This window comes from Pongo abelii, chromosome 11 (genome assembly GCF_028885655.2).
Source record: "Pongo abelii isolate AG06213 chromosome 11, NHGRI_mPonAbe1-v2.0_pri, whole genome shotgun sequence".
In the NCBI taxonomy this organism is placed as follows: Eukaryota; Metazoa; Chordata; class Mammalia; order Primates; family Hominidae; genus Pongo; species Pongo abelii.
In genome coordinates, this window is record NC_071996.2 from 138,576,919 (window position 1) to 138,603,852 (window position 26,934).

General features: G+C 49.2%; 1 protein-coding gene across 14 annotated transcripts in view; it reads left to right on the forward strand.

The window, feature by feature from the left end:
• The window catches only part of SH3BP4 (SH3 domain binding protein 4), a 103,590-nt gene extending 85,327 nt beyond the window's left edge, over positions 1-18,263 (forward strand). For 8 of the 14 annotated variants that reach the window (XM_009238261.4, XM_063713137.1, XM_063713139.1 and 5 more), the window contains 3 exons: positions 4,064-6,423; positions 15,147-15,335; positions 16,208-18,263. In XM_009238261.4, coding sequence (XP_009236536.3) covers positions 4,064-6,423; positions 15,147-15,335; positions 16,208-16,432 — 2,774 coding nt within the window. In that variant the 3' untranslated portion in view covers positions 16,433-18,263. Of the gene's footprint in view, positions 1-4,063; positions 6,424-9,033; positions 9,457-15,146; positions 15,336-16,207 lie in introns of those variants that run through there. The other 6 variants (XM_063713142.1, XM_063713140.1, XM_063713141.1 and 3 more) reach the window with 2 other exon arrangements.
• Positions 18,264-26,934: the final 8,671 nt, after the last annotated feature.

Genomic DNA, 26,934 nt, shown 5'->3' on the forward strand with positions numbered 1-26,934 from the left:
AACCATGGGATCTCTGGGCAAGGCCAGAGATCCTGGGGAATCTACCTCCGAGGTGCCACATGTGACCCAGGCAGTGTGCTAGCCAGAAGCTTCACGCACATCCCGGTGATAGACAGACTTCAAGGTGGGAATTTATTTCAGCCAAAATCTCTGCTGTGAAACCTTCTACGCTGATGAATGTTTTGCCTGCAGAAGAACGTAGGCAGAGGGATAGGAAATCTATTATTCAGTACATTGAACTTCCTAACACCCAGGGAGATTTTTTGTATTAAAATCAAGATAGCTATGAATCTGGGTAACACTCCTCAGAATTCATTAAGATAGAATTCGATAGGGATTCTCTGGCATTTGATGGGATGGAAGCCCTTCCCCAGTGTCCCCAGCTGCTTGGTGGCAGTTGACTGATGGAGGGCCTCATCTAGAAGGGGGAATCACACAACAGTCCACCTCCCTAGGGTTCTGGAAAGGAAGAGTGGGGTGATTTCCCTTGGCTAAGCCTGATCCCTTGAGTGAAATCTGTTACCACTTCTCTTCCAAGGAGAGTGCTGGGAATTTTAAGTGAAACCATTCTTATTCTTCAGTTGGATAAAACTGAGCGATAATTCTCATGGATACGTTCTAGGCTATGCACAAAGCATTCTTGATTGCTTTGGTTTCTTAATTTTGAAACTAGTGTAAGGGAATTATTCTGAGGGAGCATAATAAGGACATAACTTTTGAGGGATTCTAGCAAGATTTTGATGGCCGGCAAGCTCTATTTAATTTTCATTTAGTTTTCATCTTTATGTGACATTTCCTGTAGATTGTGTCAAGGAGATAAAATGGTTTATATTCCTGGAGATCATGACTAGCAAAACAGAAATGAGGGAGAAGAGCTTCTGTATCCTCTGGCCTCAGCCTGACCCACATCAATTCTTCCCCCCTCTCCATCAAAGCCATTTTCTTTCACAGGTTTTGGTTCACTCCCATCTCATATTAAATAATTTGTTGGTTTTATGATTTTTTTAGAGCACAAGGGCACAGCCAGGGGGAATTCAGACACTGCTTTCACCAACACCAGGATCCAATAGCATAGATTATGGCTTCTCTGTGTCGTTTACGCACGCACGATGATCATTCATTCCACAAATACTCATTGAGTCCCCGCTACGTGCTAGGCCTTGTACGAGGCCCAGGGATACAACAGCAAATAAAACAGGCTCTAATGGGTGCTAATACCCTAATGGGGAGATAGAGGCTCCCCCTGCAAAAGAAACACGCACACACACACACACACACACACACACACACATTTCATATATATATATATATATTTATATATATAATATATTTAAAAATTTATATATACATATTAAAAATTTATATGTTTTATATATAAAATATATATAAAAATATATACATTATATATTATTATATATAATAATATACATTATATATTATTATATATAATAATATACATTATATATTATATATAATAATATACATTATATATTATATATAATAATATACATTATATATTATATATAATAATATATATATAAATATATATATATAAGGTATGTAGAGAAGGAAAAATTCTTAGTTCTTGGCTTGGGCCCCTATAACAAAAGACATTAATAAGAGAAAAGCATGCAAACTTACTTAATATATGTTCTATGTATATTACAGATGTGTTATTTCTTCATAAGGAAATGAAGACTTAAAGAAGTAATTAAAATTGAGGGGTTTGATGAGGTGTGGAGAGTCCTGGAAAAATGTGATGGGACAAGAAAAAGCATAAGCAAGTGTCATGAGCTGGAGGACAGCAAGGCCTGGGCATTGCAGATTCCCTGCGTCCTTGGAGATAGGATGCTCTGTCCCCCACATATAGGGAGGGCCCCTCCCACTTGAGGGTCTATGACCTGCTTCAGGGGGCGGGTAGGGAGTCCTTCCTGCACCTGTGGTTTCTCAAATTCCTCTAGCTTAAAATATGCATGGTGCTATATTTTGGGGTAGCATGTTCTGAACCCCATCAGGTACATGATGTAGTGGTTGGTGGTAAGAGCTATGGAAAAAGATAACATTGGGGCCAGGAGATGTCTATTTCACATAACATCCTCTGTATCCTCAAGTTGGGTCAAGCAATATTATGACAAGTGCCTTATCCACGTCTTTGCATTTTGTCCTCTCCAAAGCTCATTGAGGAAATATACTTTTTGTCCACCATGAGTGGGGTCTTAGGCTCTGGAGATCACACAGTTTCTAAGGGCTCCATTCAAGTCTAGGTTTAGTGATCCCAGAGCCGGGTTCTCTGAGACACCCAGATAGATGGCCTGCTGTAATTTCACAGGAGGAGGTAGGTGGGGCTTCAAGGCCCAGGGATGCTCCCAGCTAAGCGCATCTCTGTAACCCAGTTAATGTAAATGAATAGAAACTGTCTACCTGATTTCCTAACACTTTCCCAAGGAAGTGTGATTATTTCCTTTCAAAGGAAAAGGAAACTGGCAGGTGATTTTCTGGGGTGGGGCGGGCAATTTGATAGAATACGATGACTGTGGACTTCATCACATTAGAAAGATGTAGGTTTAGTTCAACTAAAAATGGATTCCTTTCTTTGGTCATTTGCTTTGGCAACTTAAAAAAAAAAAAAGAAAAGAAAAGAAACGTGTCCTTTCTTTCTTTCAATTGTTTATTACAGAAAGCCAGAATGTCAGCAGACTCCGTAAGTGAGGCAGTTTGGGAGGTAGGGGAGGGGAGTCCTGGGGAGAAGTATATATGCTTATTTTCTTCAGAAAGAATGTTCTTCATCTTCTGAATATACCTTCTCATGTATGAGAGGGAGAGAAAACACTTGGATATTTAATCATATCCATTATTTTTCAAAACACTCCACTTGTTTAGCTGACTTATTTTTGCTGTTTCAATTGCCGTCTGCATTGGTAACATACAGAGTTTAATGGCAGGAGCCGTAAATTAACTTGATTCACTTTTTAAAGGGTTGGAATTTTTCAGACTGCTTCAACACTTGTTCAATGATACTATGAGCTATGACTAGGCATAATCTCTCATTTTCAAGGTATGTAGACAGTCTGTTTTCATGTTGTGATTTTGAATAATAATTTAAAAGAGGTTGGGCCGGGTGCAGTGGCTCATACCTGTAATCCCAGCATTTTGGGAGGCTGAGGCAGGAGGATCACTTGAGGTCAGGAGTTCGAGACCAGCCTGGTCAACATGGTGAAACCCCATTTCTACTAAAAATACAAAAATTAGCCAGGCATGGTGGCACACACCTGTAATCTCGGCTACTTTGGAGGCTGGGGCAGGAGAATCGCTCGAACCTGAGCGGCTAAGGTTGCAGTGAGCTGAGATCATGTCAATACATGCCAGCCTGGTTGGTGAAGGGAGACACTGTCTCATAAACAAATAAATAAATAAATAAGTAAAATAAGAATAAAAGAGGTTGGAGGAACTGACTTTAGAATTCTTACTTTATCTGAGGAAACAGTTTGGTGAGAAACAGGTGGAGCTTGGAAATTTAAGAAGCAGGTTGAGGGAACCTTTCCATCCAGAGGCAGAGCTTGGAATCAGCTCATACATGTCATCGCAGGAGTTTTGGGAAGCTGTTCATTTCCAGTCCGTGGTCACATGCAGTGGTCACCTAACTCATCATGTCACCGTGTTTTCTAAGTTAATCACATTCAGTTTCTCTTTGTATCTACTAGCAGTTCTTTTAAGAAGAACTTTAACGTTGCCCAAAATGAGATGTTTAGGGCATAGCGCATGTTAAATATTCCATTGCACTGATTTGCCTTTCTGTGAGTGATAGAGAGGCTCCTCTGTGGTCTTTCTGCCGGGCATAGGCTGTTGATTTCGAAAGTGACCAAGTAGCAATGGTACTCTCAGGAACCAGTTCGTTGGCCAGGTAAATTACCTACCGAATTTCACTTTGGTTTGTTTCTGTTGGTGACTTGCCTGGGTTGTTGTCCACCTGTCTGTTTTAACACCTTCCTCTCTCCTTTGGGAAGCTCTCTGGACACCCCGCCGGCCTTGTCCTCACCATCTGTTTTCTTTGTGTTTTGCACAGTGCCTTCTCCCAGTGCCTTGCTAGTAGACAACCCCACACCTTTCGGAAATGCAAAGGAAGTGATTGCGATCAAGGACTATTGCCCCACCAACTTCACCACACTGAAGTTCTCCAAGGGTGACCATCTCTACGTCTTGGACACATCTGGTGGTGAGTGGTGGTACGCACACAACACCACTGAAATGGGCTACATCCCCTCCTCCTATGTGCAGCCCTTGAACTACCGGAACTCAACACTGAGTGACAGCGGTATGATTGACAATCTTCCAGACAGCCCAGATGAGGTAGCCAAGGAGCTGGAGCTGCTCGGGGGATGGACAGATGACAGAAAAGTACCAGGCAGAACGTACAGTAATAACCCTTTCTGGAATGGGGTCCAGACCAACCCGTTTCTGAATGGGAACATGCCTGTCATGCCCAGCCTGGATGAGCTGAATCCCAGAAGTACTGTGGATTTGCTCCTTTTTGACACGGGCACATCCTCCTTCACTGAATCCAGCTCAGCCACCACGAATAGCACTGGCAACATCTTCGATGAGCTTCCAGTCACAAACGGACTCCATGCAGAGCTGCTGGTCAGGCGGGACAACCCCTTCTTCAGAAGCAAGCGCTCCTACAGTCTCTCGGAACTCTCCGTCCTCCAAGCCAAGTCCGACGCTCCCACATCGTCGAGTTTCTTCACCGGCTTGAAATCACCTGCTCCCGAGCAATTTCAGAGCCGGGAGGATTTTCGAACTGCCTGGCTAAACCACCGGAAGCTGGCCCGGTCTTGCCATGATCTGGACTTGCTTGGCCAAAGCCCTGGTTGGGGCCAGACCCAAGCCGTGGAGACAAACATCGTGTGCAAGCTGGATAGCTCCGGGGGTGCTGTCCAGCTTCCTGACACCAGCATCAGCATCCACGTGCCCGAGGGCCATGTCGCCCCTGGGGAGACCCAGCAGATCTCCATGAAAGCCCTGCTGGACCCCCCGCTGGAGCTCAACAGTGACAGGTCCTGCAGCATCAGCCCTGTGCTGGAGGTCAAGCTGAGCAACCTGGAAGTGAAAACCTCTATCATCTTGGAGATGAAAGTGTCAGCTGAGATAAAAAATGACGTTTTTAGCAAAAGCACAGTGGGCCTCCAGTGCCTGAGGAGTGACTCAAAGGAAGGGCCGTATGTCTCCGTCCCGCTCAACTGCAGCTGTGGGGACACGGTCCAGGCACAGCTGCACAACCTGGAGCCCTGTATGTACGTGGCTATCGTTGCCCATGGCCCAAGCATCCTCTACCCTTCCACCGTGTGGGACTTCATCCATAAAAAAGTCACAGTGGGGCTCTACGGCCCTAAACACATCCACCCATCCTTCAAGACGGTAGTGACCATTTTTGGGCATGACTGTGCCCCAAAGACACTTCTGGTGAGCGAGGTCACACGCCAGGCACCCAACCCTGCCCCTGTGGCCCTGCAGCTGTGGGGGAAGCACCAGTTCGTTTTGTCCAGGCCCCAGGATCTCAAGGTCTGTATGTTTTCCAATATGACAAATTACGAGGTCAAAGCCAGCGAGCAGGCCAAAGTGGTGCGAGGATTCCAGCTGAAGCTGGGCAAGGTGAGCCGCCTGATCTTCCCCATCACCTCCCAGAACCCCAACGAGCTCTCTGACTTCACGCTGCGGGTTCAGGTGAAGGACGACCAGGAGGCCATCCTCACCCAGTTTTGTGTCCAGACTCCTCAGCCACCCCCTAAAAGTGCCATCAAGCCTTCCGGGCAAAGGAGGTTTCTCAAGAAGAACGAAGTCGGGAAAATCATCCTGTCCCCGTTTGCCACCACTACAAAGTACCCGACTTTCCAGGACCGCCCGGTGTCCAGCCTCAAGTTTGGTAAGTTGCTCAAGACTGTGGTGCGGCAGAACAAGAACCACTACCTGCTGGAGTACAAGAAGGGCGATGGGATCGCCCTGCTCAGCGAGGAGCGGGTCAGGCTCCGGGGCCAGCTGTGGACCAAGGAGTGGTACATTGGCTACTACCAGGGCAGGGTGGGCCTCGTGCACGCCAAGAACGTGCTGGTGGTCGGCAGGGCCTGGCCCAGCCTGTGCTCAGGCCCCGAGCTGAGCACCTCGGTGCTGCTGGAGCAGATCCTGCGGCCCTGCAAGTTCCTCACGTACATCTATGCCTCTGTGAGGACCCTCCTCATGGAGAACATCAGCAGCTGGCGCTCCTTCGCTGACGCCCTGGGCTACGTGAACCTGCCGCTCACCTTTTTCTGCCGGGCGGAACTGGACAGTGAGCCTGAGCGGGTGGCATCCGTCCTGGAAAAGCTGAAGGAGGACTGTAACAACACTGAGAACAAAGAACGGAAGTCCTTCCAGAAGGAGCTTGTGATGGTGAGTGCTCAGCAGGTGCCTGGGTGTTCAGGGATGCGGCTCAGCAAAGCCTTTCCGCCTTCCCAGTGCACGTGGGCATGGGCCATGGTGTCCTAAGTCACCAGGACAGTGTCTGTGGCTGATGTCCCGCTGCCTGAGATAGATGCGACTCAGCACAGCCTTCCCAATATGCGTGGGCGTGGGCCATGCTGTTGTAAGTCACCAGGACAGTGTCTGTGGCTGATGTCCCACTGCCTGGGATATACGTGTGGGGTTTGAAGTGTGCATCTGGAGATAGGGGTTTACGGGGGATCCTGGGGGGCCCCAGACAACCCAAGGACCCTGCAAAGAAGAGCATTCCAGTCACTTTTCCCACCGAATCTGTGAGCTCCAAGAGGGTCCCAGAATGGACCCGGTGGGGGTGGGGGCACTTCAGTTTAGATCTCTTGGGAGCAGATCTGTGGTTCATTAGATTCCCAACAGGGTGTCAGATTCCAGAGTCTCAAGAACCGCTGCCCCAAAGCCTGTGTTCTTTGTAATGTGAGTTTTTCTCGCCTTTGCTTCCTTGAAGCTTCCAACATCTCTGTATTGTTTCCACTTCCGCCTCTGTGTTGGTTTGAGTTGGGGCGAGGACAGCATTTGTTTTGCCAGCACAACCGTGAACTGGAATCCAAAGAAATAAAAGGGGGAAGTAAGCATCAGACTGTGGGTTACGCCCTGGCCCACGAGCCAATTGGGGAGCATTTGCTCAACGCTTTCTCAGCACCGCTCCCCGCAGGCAGCCCCACCGTCAGCAGAGCTGGGTCCTGGCGGTTACCTTGGCTAGGCTTAGCCGTACCCGTGTCCTGGCATCCCCAGGGGTGTTTGTGGTGGAGAGTCCCTGTGGACTTCTCCCTGTGATAGAACGGAGTCCACCCCCATCCTCCGGAGAGGGGCGCATCGCTGGTGTTCGTTCCTGTGGGAAAACCCTGTGACCTTGGCGTGTACCGCTCTTCCTCGTTCCTCTGAGCCCGCAGGCTTTCTTGCGTCCTAGCTTCTGAGAGGTGTGGTTCTCGGTGCCCTGCCTTTCTGCCACCTCCCCGGCTCCCCTGGATTGAGCCCTGTTTGTCTGGGAGAGCCCGGAGTGTCCTGTAGATGCAGGTGTGCAGGCAAGGGTCACACGTGGCACATACCCGGCTCGGCTGCCCATGTTGAGCCAGGAGACAGAAGGGACGCAGCCCGGCAGGAGTGGGGCAGGAGTCGGGTGAGACCCTCTCTGGGTGGCCTGCAGTTGTGTGCAGTGCCAGAAGCATGCAGCCACGAGATTGCCCAGGGGAGGGAGATGGAACTGGAAGCGGCCGTCAGGGGGCCACCTTGGCAACCAGGAAGTCACTGCACTTGGGTGGGGAAGAAGCAAACAAACGCAGCAGGGGAGCCTCCGGGCCCCCACGTGGGGTCACCTGCAGGGAGGGGATGGCCTGCGTCCCTCCCATCAGCCATCACCCGTGTGTGATTCAGAGCACACCTCCCGGCTCTCCAGTAAAATAACTTTCCAGAACCTGGTGCCTGGCCGTGGCCTGGTCTCCTCACGGGTGCACCCAGCACAGTGGCAGACAAAGCACCTCCATCCTGTGAGAGCGTTTGTGTGGGCGGCCCCGAGACCGCAGCCATGGCCGTGCGTGCTGTCGTGGAGCCTGACAGCATTGGTGAGCCCAGGACACTCACCTCGACGTTGCACCAGAGGTGGAAAAATGACACAACCAGGAGTACCACACCAGCTGTGGAAAATAACCGCCAAGGAGGTGGCTTTTACACTCATTTCCTGCTTTTTTATCTTTTTCCAAAAGACGTAAATGATCAAACTCTTTCAATTCGATTGGTGAGCATCTCTGGGAGGGGATTTTTTGGTGGGCCTTCCCGTCCGCTCCAGGGAGGGGTGTGTCCTCTGTGCCTGAGTCCTTCCTCTACCCAGAGAGGAGGAAGTGAAACTTGCCCTTGGCCAGGTCGGCTCCCTGAGGCAAGGTTAGTTTTTGTGGTGATAAAGTGAAACTGGTTTTGCAGTGTCCCCACCCGCCCCCCACGCCTGTGTCAGTCATCATCTTGGCCAAACTTATAGAAACCACAGATGGATTTCTCCCAGAGCATTTATTAGGAGACCCTGAAAACTGGCTGTTCTATTCCGCTTGTCATCACAGGGCTGCCACGATTTCTGCGGCCTCTGCCACCGCTTTACCTGCCCCTCCCAGAGAGTCACAGCCAGGCCACCCCCTGCCTCTCATTTTTAGCATAGCTTTCGGTGTCCTTGTTCTGATGCCTTGGGTTGGAAACAGTGTTTAAATGATGGGGAAAGTGTGAGAGTTTGAGACAGTCAGTGTGCAGGGAGATGGGAAGGAAAAAGGAATCAAATGAGACCTGGGTTGTTCCTCTATCCTGGGTCAGCCCCTGCCCCTGCCCCTGCCCCTGCCCCTGCCCCTGCCCCTGCCCCACAAAGTCCTGTAAGATCTGGCCCTACCCATCCCACCCGTGGGGGCCACTGTGCTCCGTGCACCCCTGCCCTGAACACACCCAGCTCACCTGGCCTCCAGCCCCTGCAGATGCTATGCTGTTCCTCTTCCTGGAGCTCCCTTTCTCAGACCTCCTCATCTCCCTCAGCTGCCGGCTCAAATGCCGTCTCTCCAGGACGTCCTTCTCTGCAGCCCCGTGCCCTCCATCATCCTCTGTCTCCATGGTGTTTCTTGAATCAGAAGCAGTTTGTTTTGGCCAGGCATGGAGGTTCACACCTGTAATACCAGCACTTTGGGAGGCTGAGACAGGAGAATCGCTTGAGCCCGGAAATTCAAGACCAGCCTGAGCAACATAGTGAGACTTCATCTCTCCAATTTATTTATTTTTTTTAATTAGCCAGGTGTGTTGGTGCGCACCTATAGTCCCAGCTACTTGGGAGGCTGAGGTGGAGGATTGCTTGAGCCCAGGAGGTCAAGGCTGCAGTGAGCTATGATCGCAGCACTGCACTCCAGCCTGGACAACAGACTGAAACCCTGTCTTGAAAATAAAGGAAGAGAAGAAAAGAAACAAGTTTGTTTATGTTCTTGTGCACTTGTTTCTCATTATTACTCTAACTGAACATAGGTCCCATGAGAGGAAGGGCCCCGGCACATAAGAAACACTGAGGTACTAGATGGATAAGTGATAAATGGATGAGTGAATGAGTGATGAGTGAATGAGTGAGGAATGAATGAATGAGTGATGAATGAATGAATGAATGAATGCAGGCCTTGGGCTGGGCTAAGAATCCAAGCTGGAGGCATTCTCACGTGGCCATACCATGCTTCTGTTCTATGGTTCCATTTCCTCTTTCCATTCCTTTTGCGCCTGTTTTTGATAGAGCCCGTGTGTGAGGCATCCCAGTGCCTCTGCCTGCCCCTTCCCAGCAGCATGGCTGTGGCTGCACTCAGAGCACCCCTCTGTCCTGGCCACCTCTCTCCCACCAGAGCCTCTGTCCATGATGGTGTCAGCTGAAGAATGACAAGGTTTGTGCATTTGGAAAGGAGAGCCTCATTCCTCATAAAGGGTTACAGCCTGCGGGTGGCTATTCTGACAGGTTGGGAAGCAGAGCCTCCTGCCAGAAGCCAAAAACAGACACTTCAAGGGAGGGGCAAAGGCAACAAGAATTTATGGATATTGGTGGCCAAATATACATATTCAATAAGCCATAGGGGGAGTCATGAATATTTATGAAAGGAGAAACATGCACATTCACATTTAAGCCTTGTGCTCCTTCAGGGGTCCCATGTACAAAAAATGGTGGCGGTGGCATGATTCCAGGATAGGGTTTTCTTTCAGCCCCCTGACGCGTCAGAGGTGAAGCGGGGGACATGAAACCCTCGCTGTGCATCCTCTGTAGACTGGCCAGAAACACTGCGTGGTTGGTGGGCTCCTGTCAGGCAAAGAGGAGGGGCAGCATCTGGCAGTGGTGGAGGCCTTTGAAAGGGAACCCAGCTTTTTAAGAATCAGAAAAGTCATTCAACAGCGCCCTTTTGATGCAAGAGACTATTCCCAGTTCTCAGGATACTGTCAGCACTTGGCACGTGGTCTGTGTTATCATGGTGGGGAAGGAAGGGGAGTCAGCTGGAGATAGCTGTGGGCAGTGGCCATCAGCCATGGGAGCAGAAGCAGCCCATGGTGGCCTTAGGCCCAGGGAGAACTTCCTAAGGGGCCAGAGTGAGCTGTCACAACTGGTCCTGGATCCACCATAAGAACGAAGCCGTGGGGTGTGGTGACCTGGAGCCATCGGTGATGGCTGTAGCAGGGGCGTTTTGGTCAAGTTGCGGGAGGTAGGGAAATAGGTGTGTCGGGCTCTGTAGAGAAGTTTCTATGAGAAAGAAAGAGAAGGAGTTGCTGTGGGATGCAAAGCAAGGGAGGGTGGTTGTTTTAGGAGTGGAGTGGGGGCCGGAATAAACCCAAAGAGACTTGGAAACTAACAGAAATAAGGAAGCTAGCAAGTGCATAGGGCGCGTTGGGGCGGGAAAGAATGGTGTGGTGTGAAGGGACTCTCTGTGAATTGGGAGAAGACCCACTTTAACCGCCAGAAGAGGAGGTGATGGACAGTGTGCATTGGATGGGGTCCTGAGGGATTCCTCCCAGGCAGCCCCAAAGCCAGAGCCTGTGGCTGTTAACGTGGGAGAGGGAAGGAGGCTGGGCCCATTGTCCAGGTGCCATGTGCAGAAGGCTTCCCCTCCAGTTTTGGGACATGTTGGGAAGGAAGCAGGGTGGAATAAACATGAAGCAAAAAAGCCTAAATTGTATTTCTTTGTACTTTATAAGAATATTTCCCCCCACCCCTTTTTTGAGACAAGGTCTCGCTCTGTCTCCTAGGCGGGAATGCGGTGGTGTGATCACAGCTCACTGCAGCCTCGAACTCCTGGGCTCAAGCAGTCCTCCCACCTCAGCCTCTCAAGTAGCTGGGACTACAGGCAGGTGCCACCACACCCAGCTAATATTTTTTATTATTTTTTTTTTTTGTCTGTGGTAGAGACAAGGTTTGATTGTGTTGCCCAGGCTGGTGTGGAACTCATTGAGCTCAAGTAATCCTCCCACCTCAGCCTCCCAAAATGCTGGTATTATAGGGGTGAGCCACCGTGGCTGGACAAGAATTTCTCTTGAAGCAAGTTGCCAGACTCTGGCCCCCAGACCTGCTATTCCTGTCAATGGCGTTTTGTTGGAACTCAGCCACACCCATTCCCATATGCATTGTCTGTGGCTTTCAGGCTTCGTGGGTCCCACAAAGCCAAAAATACTATCTGTTCCTTTATAAAGTTCAGTCACCCTGACTGAAATCATGGTGTACTCACTTTAACAAAATTCCAGCTGAAACCAGGGTAGTGCATCAGTCCATCGAGTGTTTCCTGGTGTACCTGTGTGCCCATAAAAAGAGGAAGCTGCAAGGATCAGGTTCATAGAGCTAGAGCCTCCTGCTGTGAAATTTTTCTATTGCTAAGAATTGGTGGGCACCCAAAATTTGCCCTTTAAAAATATGCATCAATTATGCCTTGTTGATGGTGTGAGTGGTTTGTAACAAACTAAACCAGGGCGGGGCTCAGTAAAAGTTGTGTAAGTGAGTGAGGGAGAGATGCCTTCATTCTTGGTGTTGGAAGTGCCGACCTCTCCATTCATCCAGGATCCATGGAAATGGGACCTTGGCTGCCCCTGGATGGAGTCCAGGCGCTCTCCTTCCCAGGGGCCAGAGAACACCTGTGTTTCCCAGGACCTTGGGGACCTGTACCCAGTTCCCCTGGGGAGAGAGCGGTTTTGATCACTCGTGCCAGGAATGACTCGAGTCAGAAGCAGGTGACTTTGACATGTTCTGTTACCTAGAAAATGAGGCCGCTTTGGAGCCAGGCAGCTGTGCACACAGCCAGATGAGCTTGTTGTGTGCTGAGTAGCCACGAAAGAGCTGAGTGGGGACATTGAGTGACTTCATGTCAAACCCTGTGGTGGTCCAGCACACCTTCCCAGGACCGCAGACGAGGCTGCCACCACAGCAAGAAAAAGGATCTGACAGCCTACCAGCTTACTACACACCCTCCTGACACGTGAATACACACCTGTATGCTTTTATCTTCTGAAACAAATCTAGTCAACATTTAATTTTTGAAAACAATTTATTTTGAATATATCCAAATTCAAATTGAAACAGACCTTCTTCTGAAATATATAAATAGTTGATATGAAGCATAATCCAGACCAGTTTTACATTCGGTTCAATTCCCAATGCCATGTGGGGCTCACGGAATTGGGAAGGCCGCTGGCCGAGTGCTGAGAAGTTTGCATATTTGCCTCCACGCCTGTCACTTCCAGCTGTGGGACCCAGGACAAGCCTGGGGTCTGCAGGCTTCCTGTGCTTATCTGTAGAACAGATGCCTTGCCACCCACACAGCAGGGAGGAGCTGGGGTTGGGTGCCCGGAGGCAGTTCTGGCTCTGGCATTTCTAGGTGTGAAACCCACTTCCCCTCTCTCAGCTTCTTCTGTAAAGTGGGTTGAACTCAGCCTCTGCTTCATGGGAGGCTCTGGGGAGTGGAGGAGCCCAGTGTCTGGCTCTCAGCAAGCCCTGGGTTTCTAGTAGCTTCTACAAAAACAGAAACGGCCACCAGGTCCTCAAACCCCCTTCTGGCCAGCCTCGTTGGTAGCCAGCTGTCAGCCTCTCATATCTAGGGAGGCATCAGAATGATCTGTCACTCCTGGTTCTTTTTAAATTGCATGGATTGAGATGCTGGGGGCCCACCTAGAAGGATCGTGAGTCACCTACTCTGGCTAATGCATGCCACACGTCGCCAAAAAGATCACCTTTTTGTATTGTTAGACTCCCCCCAAATAAACATAAAGTGTACATTAGAATGCTCAGTCTAAAACAGCTGGGCTCGCTTTGAAGTAAGCAGCCCAGCCGACGGCATGAGCGCTAGCAAGACGACCCTGCTATTGGCACAAAATAGTCGGCCAAAGAGTGCTGGTACCAGCGGTGTGGTTGGCGGGGGTGGGGGGTTGTTTGTTTTTTAGCACACTTTGGAGTCCTAAAATGACAACCTCAGGTGCTGAAACAGAGCGCAGAGAGAAAGAACGCCAGGCCTGGTGACTTTCATCTCCTCTTAGCAACTCGCCTGTCCAAGGGCTCACGGGAGCCTCAGAAACCGTCTCTGGGCTGCCTCGGGCCACTGTGCCCTGGAAGCCAAGCCTTTCCCATTGTTGGATAAGAGAAAGCTTTAAGGGTGGGGGTGAGCTGTGCCTTCTATGGCAGAGGAGACTCAGACAAGAATCAGACCCAGCATGCGGCTCTCCTGCCTTCCTGATGACGTCATCCTGACTGGCTCAGAGCCGCACGCTAACCATGTGTGGCCTCATTTATAATTAGGATGGCGCCAGAGTCATCCTTGCATGACACCCAGTGGCAGTCATGTGACTTGGCACAGTGTACAGGACTAGCAGGCCTGCTGGCTCCTGCTAGCCAATTTGATTTGTTTCTTTAAACCAGAAATGTGAGTTTGACCCCAGCCTGGGGTCCCCCGGATATATTAGGCTGTTGAGCCATATGTTCAATGCCTGTCCCATCCAGCCCCCGTTTTTAGGAGGGAATTGAGTCCCAAGGCGGCCATGTGGTTGTTCCAGCCTCAGCTGGGACTTCACTGTCCCAGCAGGGCTGTCTGTCCTGTTACCTCCCCTCTGACTTCCTCTGTGATTAGTAATCCCTGTCCTAAAGACACAGTAGAAAGTTCTTGCAGCTTTGACGTGGGAGCAGTCCCACCAATTGTGGAAACTGTTTTCTCGTGTTGCACAGTCCTGGGGGAGGTCTGTGGATCTCCTGGTCACCGTGGTTCTTGGTGGTACACCCTCTGTCTCTGCCCCGGGCCTCTTCCGTTCTCTGTCTTCTTCTCCCTGGGTGGTCCCTGTCTGAGTCCCCCAGCCTTCGTCCCTTCTGCCCGCAGTGCTCTCTAACTGGCCAATGTCAGCACCGCACGCTCAGCAGGTCCAGCTCGCCCTCCGTCCGTCTCGGCCTCAGGCTATGGTGTCCCTTTGGTGAAATGCATTCGTTTCTCTCTGGTGTCCCCAGAGAGTGGGAGTGGTGACAACTATAATCCATATTCACCCTGTCTGTTAGCTTCCTGGGGCTGCCAAGCCAAATGACCACAAACCAAGGGGCTTCAAACAACAGACACTTGTCCTCTCACCATTTAGGAGGCCGCAGGTCTCAGTCAGGGGTCCCAGGGTGGCCTCCGTCTGGAAGTGGTGGGGGAGAAGGTGTTGCAGGCCTGCCTCTCCTAGGCCCCACTGGCTCAACCCTCCTTCTATTCCTTGGCTTGTGGCCGCATCTGTCCAGTCTCTGCCTCCGTCTTCACACAGCCTTCTTCCCACTGCCTCTCTGTCTGCTTTCTCTTCTTATGAAGACACCAGTCGTTGGTGACTTCCCCTAATCTAGAAGGTCCTCATCTTAATTCTATCTGCAAAGACCCCATTTTCAAGTAAGGTCACGTTCTGAGGTTCTGGGTGGATGTGGGCTTTGGAGGGAGACACTGGTGAACCTGACACGCTCTGCACATCATCTCTTCTCTCCCGGGAGTCCTGGCAGTGATCGATTTCAGGGGACATTTGGTAGGCCAGGGAACATGGAGAATAGAGAGCCCATGGCCATTCCTGCGCCACCTGCTGGAATTCTGCGGGGAGCAGAGCCTGCCCCACTCCCTACACTGTCTCACGCTGTGCCTCTTCCTCTGCAGGCCCTACTGAAGATGGACTGCCAGGGCCTGGTGGTCAGACTCATCCAGGACTTTGTGCTTCTGACTACGGCCGTAGAGGTGGCCCAGCGCTGGCGGGAGCTGGCTGAGAAGCTGGCCAAGGTCTCCAAGCAGCAGATGGATGCCTACGAGTCTCCCCACCGGGACAGGAACGGGGTTGTGGACAGCGAGGTGAGCAGCGGCTGAGCTTCGAGCTCACCGAGCCCCTCTGTCCCTGGGCTCCTTGGACTCATGCAGTGCAGCCGTAAAAAGTCTGCCTCGAGGCATTTCTGTGAGGGTGTGACAGGTGGAAATGTGCACGCATGTGCCCAGCACTGGGTGCGCCTCACTGAGTGGGAGCCGTCCTCTGGATTGGTTGTCGTGAGCCTTGGCTTTAGGATGTCAAGGCTGTTCCACACGACATGGGAAGGACAAACAGAACTGCCTGTCCCTTGCATGGGAAGGACAAACAGGACTGCCTGTCCCTTCTTCATTTTGATCTTAAATTACCATCCGTAGGACTGAATAATGCAGTAACACATACACAGAGGCCTTTGTGAGCCGCTCTGGACTGGAGTGATACCTGGTATGTTACATAACTTGGGCCAAAGCTGGTTGGCTGGGCTCTTGCTCAGAGGTCCTTTGTGTTCTCGTATGTTTGTGGAGGGCACCCTAGTAAGCTTCCTGGAAGACGGTTCAGGCTTGCAAGATCCAGAAGCAGGAAGTCCCAAGGACAAAGCTGTCTTTTATGAATGGGATGAATTTCCAAACAAATGGCACAGAGAGAAAGTACCATAAAGATTGTAAGAAAAGAGAAATCCTTTCTGTTTATTCATTTGTTGCACACCTACTCTTGCACAAAGCCCTGCTTTTCCCTCTGGAATGTGCTGACCCTGGCCCCGAGATGGTTCCACTGTTTCTTCTGTGGGCTTGTCTCACTCATGAAAGAGTATCCCAAATAGTGACTACAGAAGCTGCACCAAGTAATAGGAACAAATCTCGTTCTGTCTCCTAATCTTTCTTCCTCTCTCCCTTCTTTTGTTTTTTACGACTCCACCTCCCAGGCCATGTGGAAGCCTGCGTATGACTTCTTACTCACCTGGAGCCATCAGATCGGGGACAGCTACCGGGATGTCATCCAGGAGCTGCACCTGGGCCTGGACAAGATGAAAAACCCCATCACCAAGCGCTGGAAGCACCTCACTGGGACTCTGATCTTGGTGAACTCCCTGGACATTCTGAGAGCAGCCGCCTTCAGCCCTGCAGACCAGGATGACTTTGTGATTTGAATGGGTCCCCTCCCCTCCTGCTGCTCTGGAGTGCAAGCCCTCTTCTGCCCTGGGTGCCCTGCTGTCACAGCGGAGCTGAAGAGGGAGGAAGGGGCGGCTGCTCAGACAGATGTAGGGCCTGCCAGCTAAGCTACACCCATCATGCGCTGCCCTCCTCCATCGAGGGAGAGGCCTGAAGGGACTGCCTACTGCAGGTTGTTGCCAATCACATAGCTTTCTATTTGTTAAGTATAAATTTAAATTTAAAATCACTTTTTTAATGAATGGGGGGAAGGGATCTATGAGAAAGGTGGTATCTAATTTTTTTATGGACCATAAAGGTTTAAAAGAAAACTTAATAGGGGCACAGGCTGTTGAGGTTTTTATGTTGTTATAGACCTTTTTAAATTATGTTAGAGATGTATATAGGTATTTAAAGGTCACTGGGGGCATTTCTGATTCCCAGCCACACTTTGCATTTCAACACTCAGCCCGGAAAGACACTTATTGGACCTCTTTCACTCCTCATGTGTAAGAAGGTGAATCACGTGGGAAAAAGTGGCTTTTCAGTAAACGGGTACAGCTCATTCTTTCTGAGAAGGCCCCAGGTCCTGCTCCCTCCTCGGATTTGATTGTCTTCTGTGCTTTGCCTCACTCGTAGTAAATGACCATCCATAGAATATGTGAATCTTTGGTGAGCTTCAGTGGGCAGAGTGAAGTCCCGCATTAGCATTTAGGTGCCCTGAGCTGTTTCTGCCAATAGATTAGAAAGCAGTCCTGAGTTGACAGTCTTTAGGGCCCCTGCCAGTGTGCAATTAGTCATTGACAAGAACAATGCCATTTGAGAGTGAGGTGGTCCCTGCTGCTACGAGGCCATTGTACTGTTTTTTCCTTGGGGTCAAAGCAGTGCTTCCCATAGAGTTTGCTGCCTCTTCTGTGGACAGGAAGAAAACTTCACGACCGAATCAGAGCCTTGGTGGCCACCGACTCTCTCATGCTTATTGCAGATGCTGTTGTTGGCCTCACAAGCAACGCCTTATGCTGATGTGCAGAGGTGCCAGCTGCCATTTGCCAAACTCTGCATTTCATTTCATCTAAGGCTTAACCCCTCTTCCTTCCTGGTGTACCTGTGTCTCCTCGGAGAGAGGTAATAGTTTAGATGAAACCATTTTTTGTACAATGTAAAGATCATCTGAGCAAGATGAGCATTTTGTAAAAATGAAAATGTGTCTCACATAAAATCAGGAACTTGGCACAGTGTTGCATTAATAACTTTAGGGTGCAGACATGCTGTGTGAATCTCACAATGCGTCGTAGATGTCACATGTTGGAAGGGAGCAGGAGGATGGACTGATACTGGCAAATCAGTAGAGTGAGGTGATCCTCAGCAACGTGCCAGGACACATCCTGTGTGCCTGCAGTTGTCAGGGACCATTTGGGATCCCGAATCTCATTCTCTAAAACTGCTTTCTTGAAACATGTTACTTCCTTAGTATAATCAATGTATACTCCCTTACTGGCCTGAAACGTTGTATAGCTACTTATTCAGCTACTGAAGACCAACGGACTGAAAAAAAGAACAAACACTAGCTATTTTATGCTGCAAGAACCAGGACACACAATTCGCCAATCATCCCACCATATAACCTTCGATTGTGCTTCTCAACTCCACCCCATAATTTCTCCCAGAGATCATCTATCACCTTTTCCCCAAAGAAGAAACAAAACCAGTTGCACCTTAAACCATGGATGTTTTTTCCTCAGGGGCTTTAAATAGTTTCCTATGCAACGTGTCTTGTAGCACAAATAAAATTCTACATAAGTTGCAGTAAATTTTATTTGGATATTTTAACCTGTTAAGTGTGTGTGTGATTTCTGTACCCAACCAGACTTTAAATAAAACAAAAATGAAACCTAATGTAAGTATTTATACATAGACCAATGGCTGCCTCCCCAAAATAGTCACCCCTAGATGACAGTATGACAGCTGGTGTGGCAGGTGTCTATTTTCTTGCTATTCATTTAATTTGCTCTTGAAACACGAGTCACTCAGTCACCACTAACCAAATGGGAATTGGTGTTATACCAGGCACCCAAAGGAAAACACATCGATGACTTGCTGTTTTCTGGGTCCCGTGAATTGGCAACCCCAGTCCCGCAATAGAAAGTTTAGGATGGAGTCATTTCTGTGTGTCAGGCGTCAGCCTTGAAGTGCTGATTGGAGCAAACAAGGGCAGACCATGCTTCAGGAAGACCGTATTGTGGGGGAGAACGGAGTGAAGGACTCCTAATGGAGACCAACTCCACCTGGAGGTAGGGGGAGGAATGGGGCTTATGGAAATCTTTCTTGGGAACATGACTTTGATGCAAGTCTTGAAGGCTGAGTGGGAGCAAGCTAGACGACCAACAGACCAGACCTGGGGACCAGTGTGTTGGCAGCGTTGATGACACAGGGTACGTGGGGCAAGGAGAGGCTAAACCCTCCACGTGGCTGGGACTTGTGGAGTGAGCATAAGCCCTTTGTTACCTGGACGCTTTCCACCGCTTGTACCTGTGTTAATTCCACCCTGCATCACCTACCAGCTGGGTCCTCATACCCATTTTGCAGTTGAGGACAGGGCTCAATGTGGTCCCATAATTTACACAGCCAATAAGACAGGCAGGAACCTTAACTGAGGACTGCCATAACAAAGTGCCCTGCATGGCTTAGGACAACAGAAATGTGTGCTGTCACAGTTTTTGAGGCCAGATGTCTGAAATCAAGGTATCACATGGTTGCTTGTTCTCCGTGTCTGTGACTAAATCTCTCTCTAAGGATACCAGTCATAGGATTTAGAGCCCACCCTAATCCATCAAGACCTCATCTTAACTTGATCACACCTATGATGACCCTGTTTCTAAGTAGGGTCACATTCACAGCGGGGTTGAGGACTTGGACATGTCTTTTTGAGAGGCACAATTCAGCCACCACCCTGCTCCATGCCTGGCCCTTTGGGCATAGCCTGCTTGGGAAGAATGGTGCACAAATCAGGTTTAATCTATCTTGGTGCCCTCCGCCCAACACAAAGCAAAGCCAGGGTGGAGGAAGGCAATTCTTAAAGGGAGAAAGCTCTTCTGATGGGCTGCCGTGTTCCCCCAAGACCCATCCTCTTCCTGAGCCAGCAACTGGGCTGTCTTTCCCCATCTCCCTTGCAGTCAGGTGCGGTCCAGCTGGGGGATGGGAACCAAAATGCTATGGGCCACCTGCTGTTGAGTCTGGCTCAGAGGAGCCTTCCAAAAATCCTCCCTTCTTCCAACTGATCAGGAGGAACTCCAAGTCCCTAAAGGTGAGGCGGGGGCAGACAGAAGGACCCCAGGTCCCTTAGGGACCCCCAGTAAGCTCTGTTCAGCAAAGTATCTGTCACACGGTATCTAGAGAGATAAAACTATGATTGGCCACCGAGAAGGTGAGAGTTACCTGTTAGAGTGGCTGGTGTTGCTTTCCCTCATCTCGGGTACATTAGACCCAGATGATCATGTAATCCACAAGCTGGCAGGGAATGCAGCTTGTTCTTAACTGGGAAACATCCCTACCACAGCCGGATTATTATTTTTTAAAAAATATTATTATTAATTTTATTATTATTCCTATTTTCAGAGAAGGAAACTGAAGCTTAGAACCGTGTTATTCATTGCCGAGGGTGCAACCAAGTTAAAGATGCTGTCTTTTTTTTTTTTTTCATTATACTTTAAGTTCTAGGGTACATGTGCACAACGTGCAGGTTTGTTACATATGTATACATGTGCCATGTTGGTATGCTGCACCCGTTAACTCGTCATTTACATTGGGTATATCTCCTAATGCTATCCCTCCCCCCTCCCCCCACCCCACAACAGGCCCCGGTGTGTGATGTCCCCCTTCCTGTGTCCATGTGTTCTCATTGTTCAATTCCCACCTATGAGTGAGAACATGCGGTGTTTGGTTTTTTGTCCTTGCGACAGTCTGCTGAGAATGATGGTTTCCAGCTTCATCCATGTCCCTACAAAGGACATGAACTCATCATTTTTTATGGCTGCATAGTATTCCATGGTGCATATGTGCCACATTTTCTTAATCCATTCTATCATTGTTGGACATTTGGGTTGGTTCCAAGTCTTTGCTATTGTGAATAGTGCCGCAATAAACACACATGTGCATGTGTCTTTATAGCAGCATGATTTATAATCCTTTGGGTATATACCCAGTAATGGGATGGCTGGCTCAAATGGTATTTCTAGTTCTAGATCCCTGAGGAATCGTCACACTGTCTTCCACAATGGTTGAACCAGTTTACAGTCCCACCAACAGTGTAAAAGTGTTCCTATTTCTCCACATCCTCTCCAGCACCTGTTGTTTCCTGACTTTTTAATGATTGCCATTCTAACTGGTGTGAGATGGTCACAGCCAGATTATTTCCGGCAACAAGAACATCCCTTTCACACTATTTTTTCTTGGCCTACGCGTGTTCACAATTGGTCAATACCAGTCTGAATATAAATGACTTTTCTCCCTAATACTCCTCTGAGGCCAGCCCAAGCAGTTCAGTTAAACCTCCAGTTTTTCATTGATATTGATTTTGACATTGACGTTGTTGAGAATGATAATTAACATGATGTTATGGTATTTGTAGGTGTTCTTTAGGACCTCATTCAGGAGAAAAGATTTAGTTAGAAAAGAATTAGGCTCTGACTTCTCGAGGAAAGGACAATTTTGTCCCTGATTAATTCTTGCCTTGGTCTGCACCTGGTCATCTTTCTGTCAAGTCACTTGGGGCATGTGTCAAGTCAGTTATTTTGTAACCCTCCAGCCCCCAGTCCCTCTGAGTATCCATCACCCTACAGTAGTGCCCAAGCTCAGACTCGGTCCTGGGACCTTTCCCCATCAGTGGTCCAGATTCCAGCAACTCATAGGTTTCACAACCATTCCTACTGCCATGACCAGAATTAAGACTTTCTTTTTTTCCTTGATGCTCATACTCTTTCTTTTTGACCAAGCTCCTCCAACACCTTCCCCCTGGTCCTCCCTCCAATTCTGTCCTCCCCTATCCATAGGACAAAGGACTCCTTTCACAGGAGCCCCTCGTGCATCCTGCTGTGTGGTCAACTCTGGGCTCACCCGCTTTGCTGTGTCCTCGCATACACGGACTTCCTCCAGCACTCCCTTGACCGTCTTTTTGTAAACCTCCCTGTGTTGGTCTAAGCTGTGTCCAGGCTGTGGCACCTTTCCTTCCCCACCTGGCAGAGTCACACACTGAGCTCCTTAAGGACAGCGACCTTGTCCTGGCTCATCTCTGAATCCCAAGAGCCTAGCACAATCAATATTGGTTTCTTGAAGGAATTGTTCCTATCTCTGCAATAGAAATCCATCTCCAAATAAGATGGCTTTGGCTATTGGAGTGAATAGAATGGGTTTCATGCTGTGTTTACAACCAGTGTAAGAGATGAGCGAAAAGTTGTCCACCAATGAATGCATCAAAACCAGCTTGGATTTTAAGAGGTCAAAGAGGAAGCTTGCAGGGATGGAGCTCATTGAAGTGTATACCAAGAACCATTATATTCCTCAATGAATCATTTTCCGGCATGAGGGAAACATTGTCAGTTTGGTCCATGATTTATGCTGCAATAAAATTTGGCTTTATGTAAAATAGATTGAAATGAACAACTTAGCTCTTTCTGTGCTATAGGTCAACCCCTCTGGCAGTTTGATAAAGGCTATAAACTCCTCAGTATTATGGAAATGCACATAAAAACCCTGAGATCACAGATGAAAGCAATTATGTTTACATACAATTACCAACGATTTTTAGAAATTGTGGTGTAATATATGTACTTCTTTATGCATTAAATAACACAATCTAGTAGTTCATCTTACATCCCCCGGAAACTCAAAATAGTGATGAGCATTTAGATACCTGCAAAAGCATTGATGGAAATAAAAATATCAGAGATTTCTATGTTTGGCACATCACAGGAACTCCTAATATTAGAGAGGTTCCTTGCCTAGGTGCATTCTGGAAGGAAGCGCCAATGTTCAGGTTAATGAAAATAAAGATGTAGTGTTTTCCCTTTATTAAAGAAAAAAGAGCTCGTCCTTAGGAAACTGAAGTCACCCAGATTTGCTATACACATTTTTTAAATGCTTGTATTAGTATTTTCTGCTCCAGGCTAGCAAGAATTGTATTTTTAAAGCTTTACTTCTCTGATAGAATTTTCTGCTTAATGAGGGAGAAGGAAAATGTGAAGAAATTAATTGGTTGCGCTTGTGACTTTTTAAATATCTAAAGTCATCTTTCTTAATTTTCCATTTCAATTGGCTTTTTAAAAAATCTGTGTGCTTATGTCATATATATATATTACAACTTTCAATGTAATTTTCATTTTGGGAGGGTGCAGCATACGTCTTAGTGAGCTACGGGCAGTGTGATGGAGGGCTGACTCGCTGCTCATCAGAGACAGGTCGGCCCATGTCAGTCCTGGGCACACAGAGGGTCCAAGGGACAGCAAAGGAGAAAAGAGATGGTTCCTGGGCCTCTAGGAGTTTGTATCCAATAACGAAGATCAACACACACGAGCAGGCCGGGAGCAGTGGCTCATGCCTGTAATCCCAGCACTTTGGGAGGCAGAGGCAGGCAGACCACTTGAGGTCAGGAGTTCGAGACCACCCTGGCCAACTTGGTGAAACCCTGTCTCTACTAAAAATACAAAAACTAGCCAGGCATGGTGGCAAGTGCCTGTAATCCCAGCTACTCAGGAGGCTGAGACACGAGAATCGCTTGAACCATGGAGGTGGAGGTTGCCAATGTGAGCCGAGATTGGGTGACAGAGCAAAACCCCGTCTCAAAAAAAAAGGAAGAAGAAAAGACCCAGGAACAAACACCTGAAATTCAAGGGAGACGGCAGCACTGTCATCAGTGGACAGAGAAAGTGCTTGAGGAAGAGGAGAGCGCCTGCTGTGTGATGGAGATTTGGATGCTACCGCGGCTGAGTATGCCAAGGCTGTGAGAAGAGCCTCCCAAGGCAGGGTGGGGTCCTGAGAAGATACAGAAAGGGCAGGGAGAGGTGTTTATTAATTGATAGACACTGATTTTCTATTTGCCAGGCATTGTTCTAGGCCCGGGGTTAGGGTCCCTGTCTCCATGGAGCCCACATGCTAGTGGGGAAATAGGAACGAACTAAATTCATATGATCAGGGAGAGGGAGGTGCTAGGAAGAAAAATCAGTGATTCACTGGCTGGGGCAAGGCTGGAGCAGGGTAGCCTGGAAGGCCTCCCCAGTGAGGTGAAGTCTGGGGAAGAGTGAGCAGCTCAGAGAAGCTGGAGTGTAAGTTGCTTTTAAAAGGGCAAGGGGGGATTAGAGTGGGATGAGCTATGGTTTGGATGTGTCTAAAAACACCAGGTGTTAAAAAGTAATGCCCAGTGCAGTGGGATGAAGACGTGGGTCTTTAAAGAGTGATGAGATCAGGAAGGCTGCTGCCGTCGGGAATGCGATTACGGCCCTTAAAAAAAGAGGTTTTGGCCGGGCGCGGTGGCTCACACCTGTAATCCCAACACTTTGGGAGGCCGAGGCAGGCAGATCACCTGAGGTCAGGAGTTCAAGACCAGCCTGGCCAACATGGTGAAACCCCGTCTCTACTAAAAATACAAAAAATTAGCCAGGCATGGTGGAGCATGCCTGTAATCCCAGCTACTTGGGAGGCTGAGGCAGGAGAATTGCTTGAACCTGGGAGGCGGAGGTTGCGGTGAGCCGAGATCGCACCATTGCACTCCAGCCTAGGCAACAAGAGCGAAGCTCCGTCTCAAAAAACAAACAAACAAACAAAAAAACAGGTTTCAAGTAGCGTTTGGCACACTTGCCCCTCTGCCCTGCCGCTGAGGACACAGCATTCCTCCCCTTTGACGGTAGCAAGGCTCCGTCTTGGAAGCAGAGAGCAGCTCTCACCAGCCCACGAACCTGCCCAAGCTGTGATCTTGGCCTCCCAGCCTCCAAACTAAGAAATACATTTCTGTTGTCTTGACACCACCCAGCGCTGGGCATTCGTTAGAGCAGCGCAAATGGACTAAGGGAGATGGGAAGACGGGCCAGAGGTGAGCAGCCTGGAATGGCAGACAGGCAGGCAGAGGCCATGGGACCTTCAGGCAACGCCTGGCTCGGCCTGAAGAGTCCCAGGAATGGAGAAGGCAGACAGAGACGGAGGAGGGAGGGTCAACTCAGTCTGCCGTTTGGCTGGACAGGAGTGGGTTGGGCCAAGAGGGACTGGTGTCCTGGGAGAATGTGGCCCAGGCTGTGTTGAACAGCTTTGCTGGACGGGGGGAAAGGAGGGGTGGAGGCTGTGGTCGGGGGAGAAGCTGAGTAAGACATAGATGGGGGAGCGGGAGGGGAAGCAGATCTAGGACTGGGCTCTGAATGGGAGGATCTAAGGTGTAGCTGGAAGATCATGGACCTGAGGGTAAAGGCCTTTGAGAGACGGCCAGTGAGAAGAAAAGGTAAAAATATGTAGAAACCTGGTCAGCAGCCCCTCATGTATCCACCCATTGAGTTGGTCATTAGGCGTCTGATTCAACTGCCTTCCACCTCTTTTCTTCCCTCTCCACGGCTACTGCTGTACTTCTGTGCACTGTCACCTCTCCCTGTAACTGCAATTCCAGCCTTGTCCCATCAGCTCATCCTCCATGGCCCCCAGAGAGGTCCTTCTAAAATGGATTCAGGCCAGGCACGGTGGCTCACACCTGTAATCCCAAGCACTTTGGGAGGCCAAGGTGAGTGGGTCACACGAGGTCAGGAGTTTGAGACTAGCCTAACTAACATGGTGAAACCCTGTCTCTACTAAAAATATAAAATTAGCTGGGTGTGGTGGTGTGTGCCTATAATCCCAGCTACTTGGGAGGCTGAGGCAGGAGAATCACTTGAACTCGAGAGGTGGAGGTTGCAGTGAGCAGAGATCACGCCACTGCACTCCAGCCTGGGCGACAAGAGCAAGACTCCGTCTTAAAATAAAATAAAATATAAAATAAATTAAAAAGTGGATTCAGGCTGGGTGCACTGGCTCACACCTATAATCCCAGAACTTTGGGAGGCTGAGGTGGGTGGATCACTTGAGATCAGGAGTTCAAGACCAACCTAGCCAACATGGTGAAACTTCATCTCTACTAAAAGCACAAAAAATTAGACGGGTGTGATAGCACACTCCTGTAATCCCAGCTACTAGGGAGGCTGAAGTGGGAGGATCGCTTGAACCCAGGAGGCGGAGGCTGCAGAGAGTCGAGATTGTGCCACTGCACTCCAGCCTAGGCAACAGAACAAGATTCTGACTCAAAAAAAAAAAAAAGGATTCATACCCCTCTCCTGCTTAGCCTCTGCCATCAGCAGTCCCCTGGTTTAAGCCGATGAATGGAGGCTCCCAAATGCCAGCTTGGAGGTCATTGTGGGTCCCGATGAAGCTTTCACTGGTACATGAAAAGTGAGAGAAGAAAAGACAGCACACAGAGGATTTTCATGAAGCTACATTGATGCAAATCAAATAACTGTCTCTGATCCTGAGATTAAGCCCTTCACTCCTTTCTGGTGTTAAAATGTCCTATATTGTGGTGACTGAAGGTGACAGGGGATTGTAGTGGCAGGAGTTGTTCTGGTGTTTTAATGCCTTGCTTGGCAAGCTGAAAGGCTGGCCAATAATATATCACACGTTGTTCCGGACTTGTCTTGTTGAACACAGGGAGGGAGAGACGGGATGCCTGCCTGCCGCATTTCCACGGCTGTCTGCCCTTGTGGCTATTTCTGCCCTCACTGGGAGGGTGGCCTTTGTCATATCTTCTGTGTGCTCAGCATCTTGGAAACTCTCTTGCTATATTTGGGACCCTTAAAACACAAACTCACAGCTTCCCTAGCAGCTAAATATAAGCGTATGACCAGAATCCACCACGTGGAGCTTGGACTCTGAGGCTCTGATTCATGCAGAAGGAGGGAAGAGAGCTGGCGGGAGCGTCAGGGCAGCAGTGGTCCGGGGGTGAGCTCCTGACCCGGCCGAGAGTCCATGGGGGACACACGGCCATGGCAGTTTGCTCTAGTGCCACGCACGCCCACTGCAGCCACGCTTTTGTCACCAGGCCAGTTCTGGACAGGGTTCCTGGAAGCTTAGCACTGAGTGTGGAGCTCAGCTCTCCCAACCCTGTTGTGAATTGCCCAAGTCTCCTTTAATAAGCCCCTTTGGTGGAGAATCAACACTTGGCAATTTTGTTGCCTTCAAATGAACACCTTGACTTCCTGCTCTGTTTACTCCTTCAGGATTCAGCTCTGCAAATCACGCTCCTAGGTGAGTCTTCTCAGATGCTGCCTCTGCAAAAGGTCCTTCCTTTGTTTTCCCATAACTCTCTGACCTCACCACAAGTAGAACTTGAATCTCTCTGTATCACAGCTGAGTCTTTGCCTGGTGTACCCCACAGACTGTGAACTGGACAAGGAGGATGTCACAGCGCTGGACTCACACTCAATAAATTTAACCTCACACT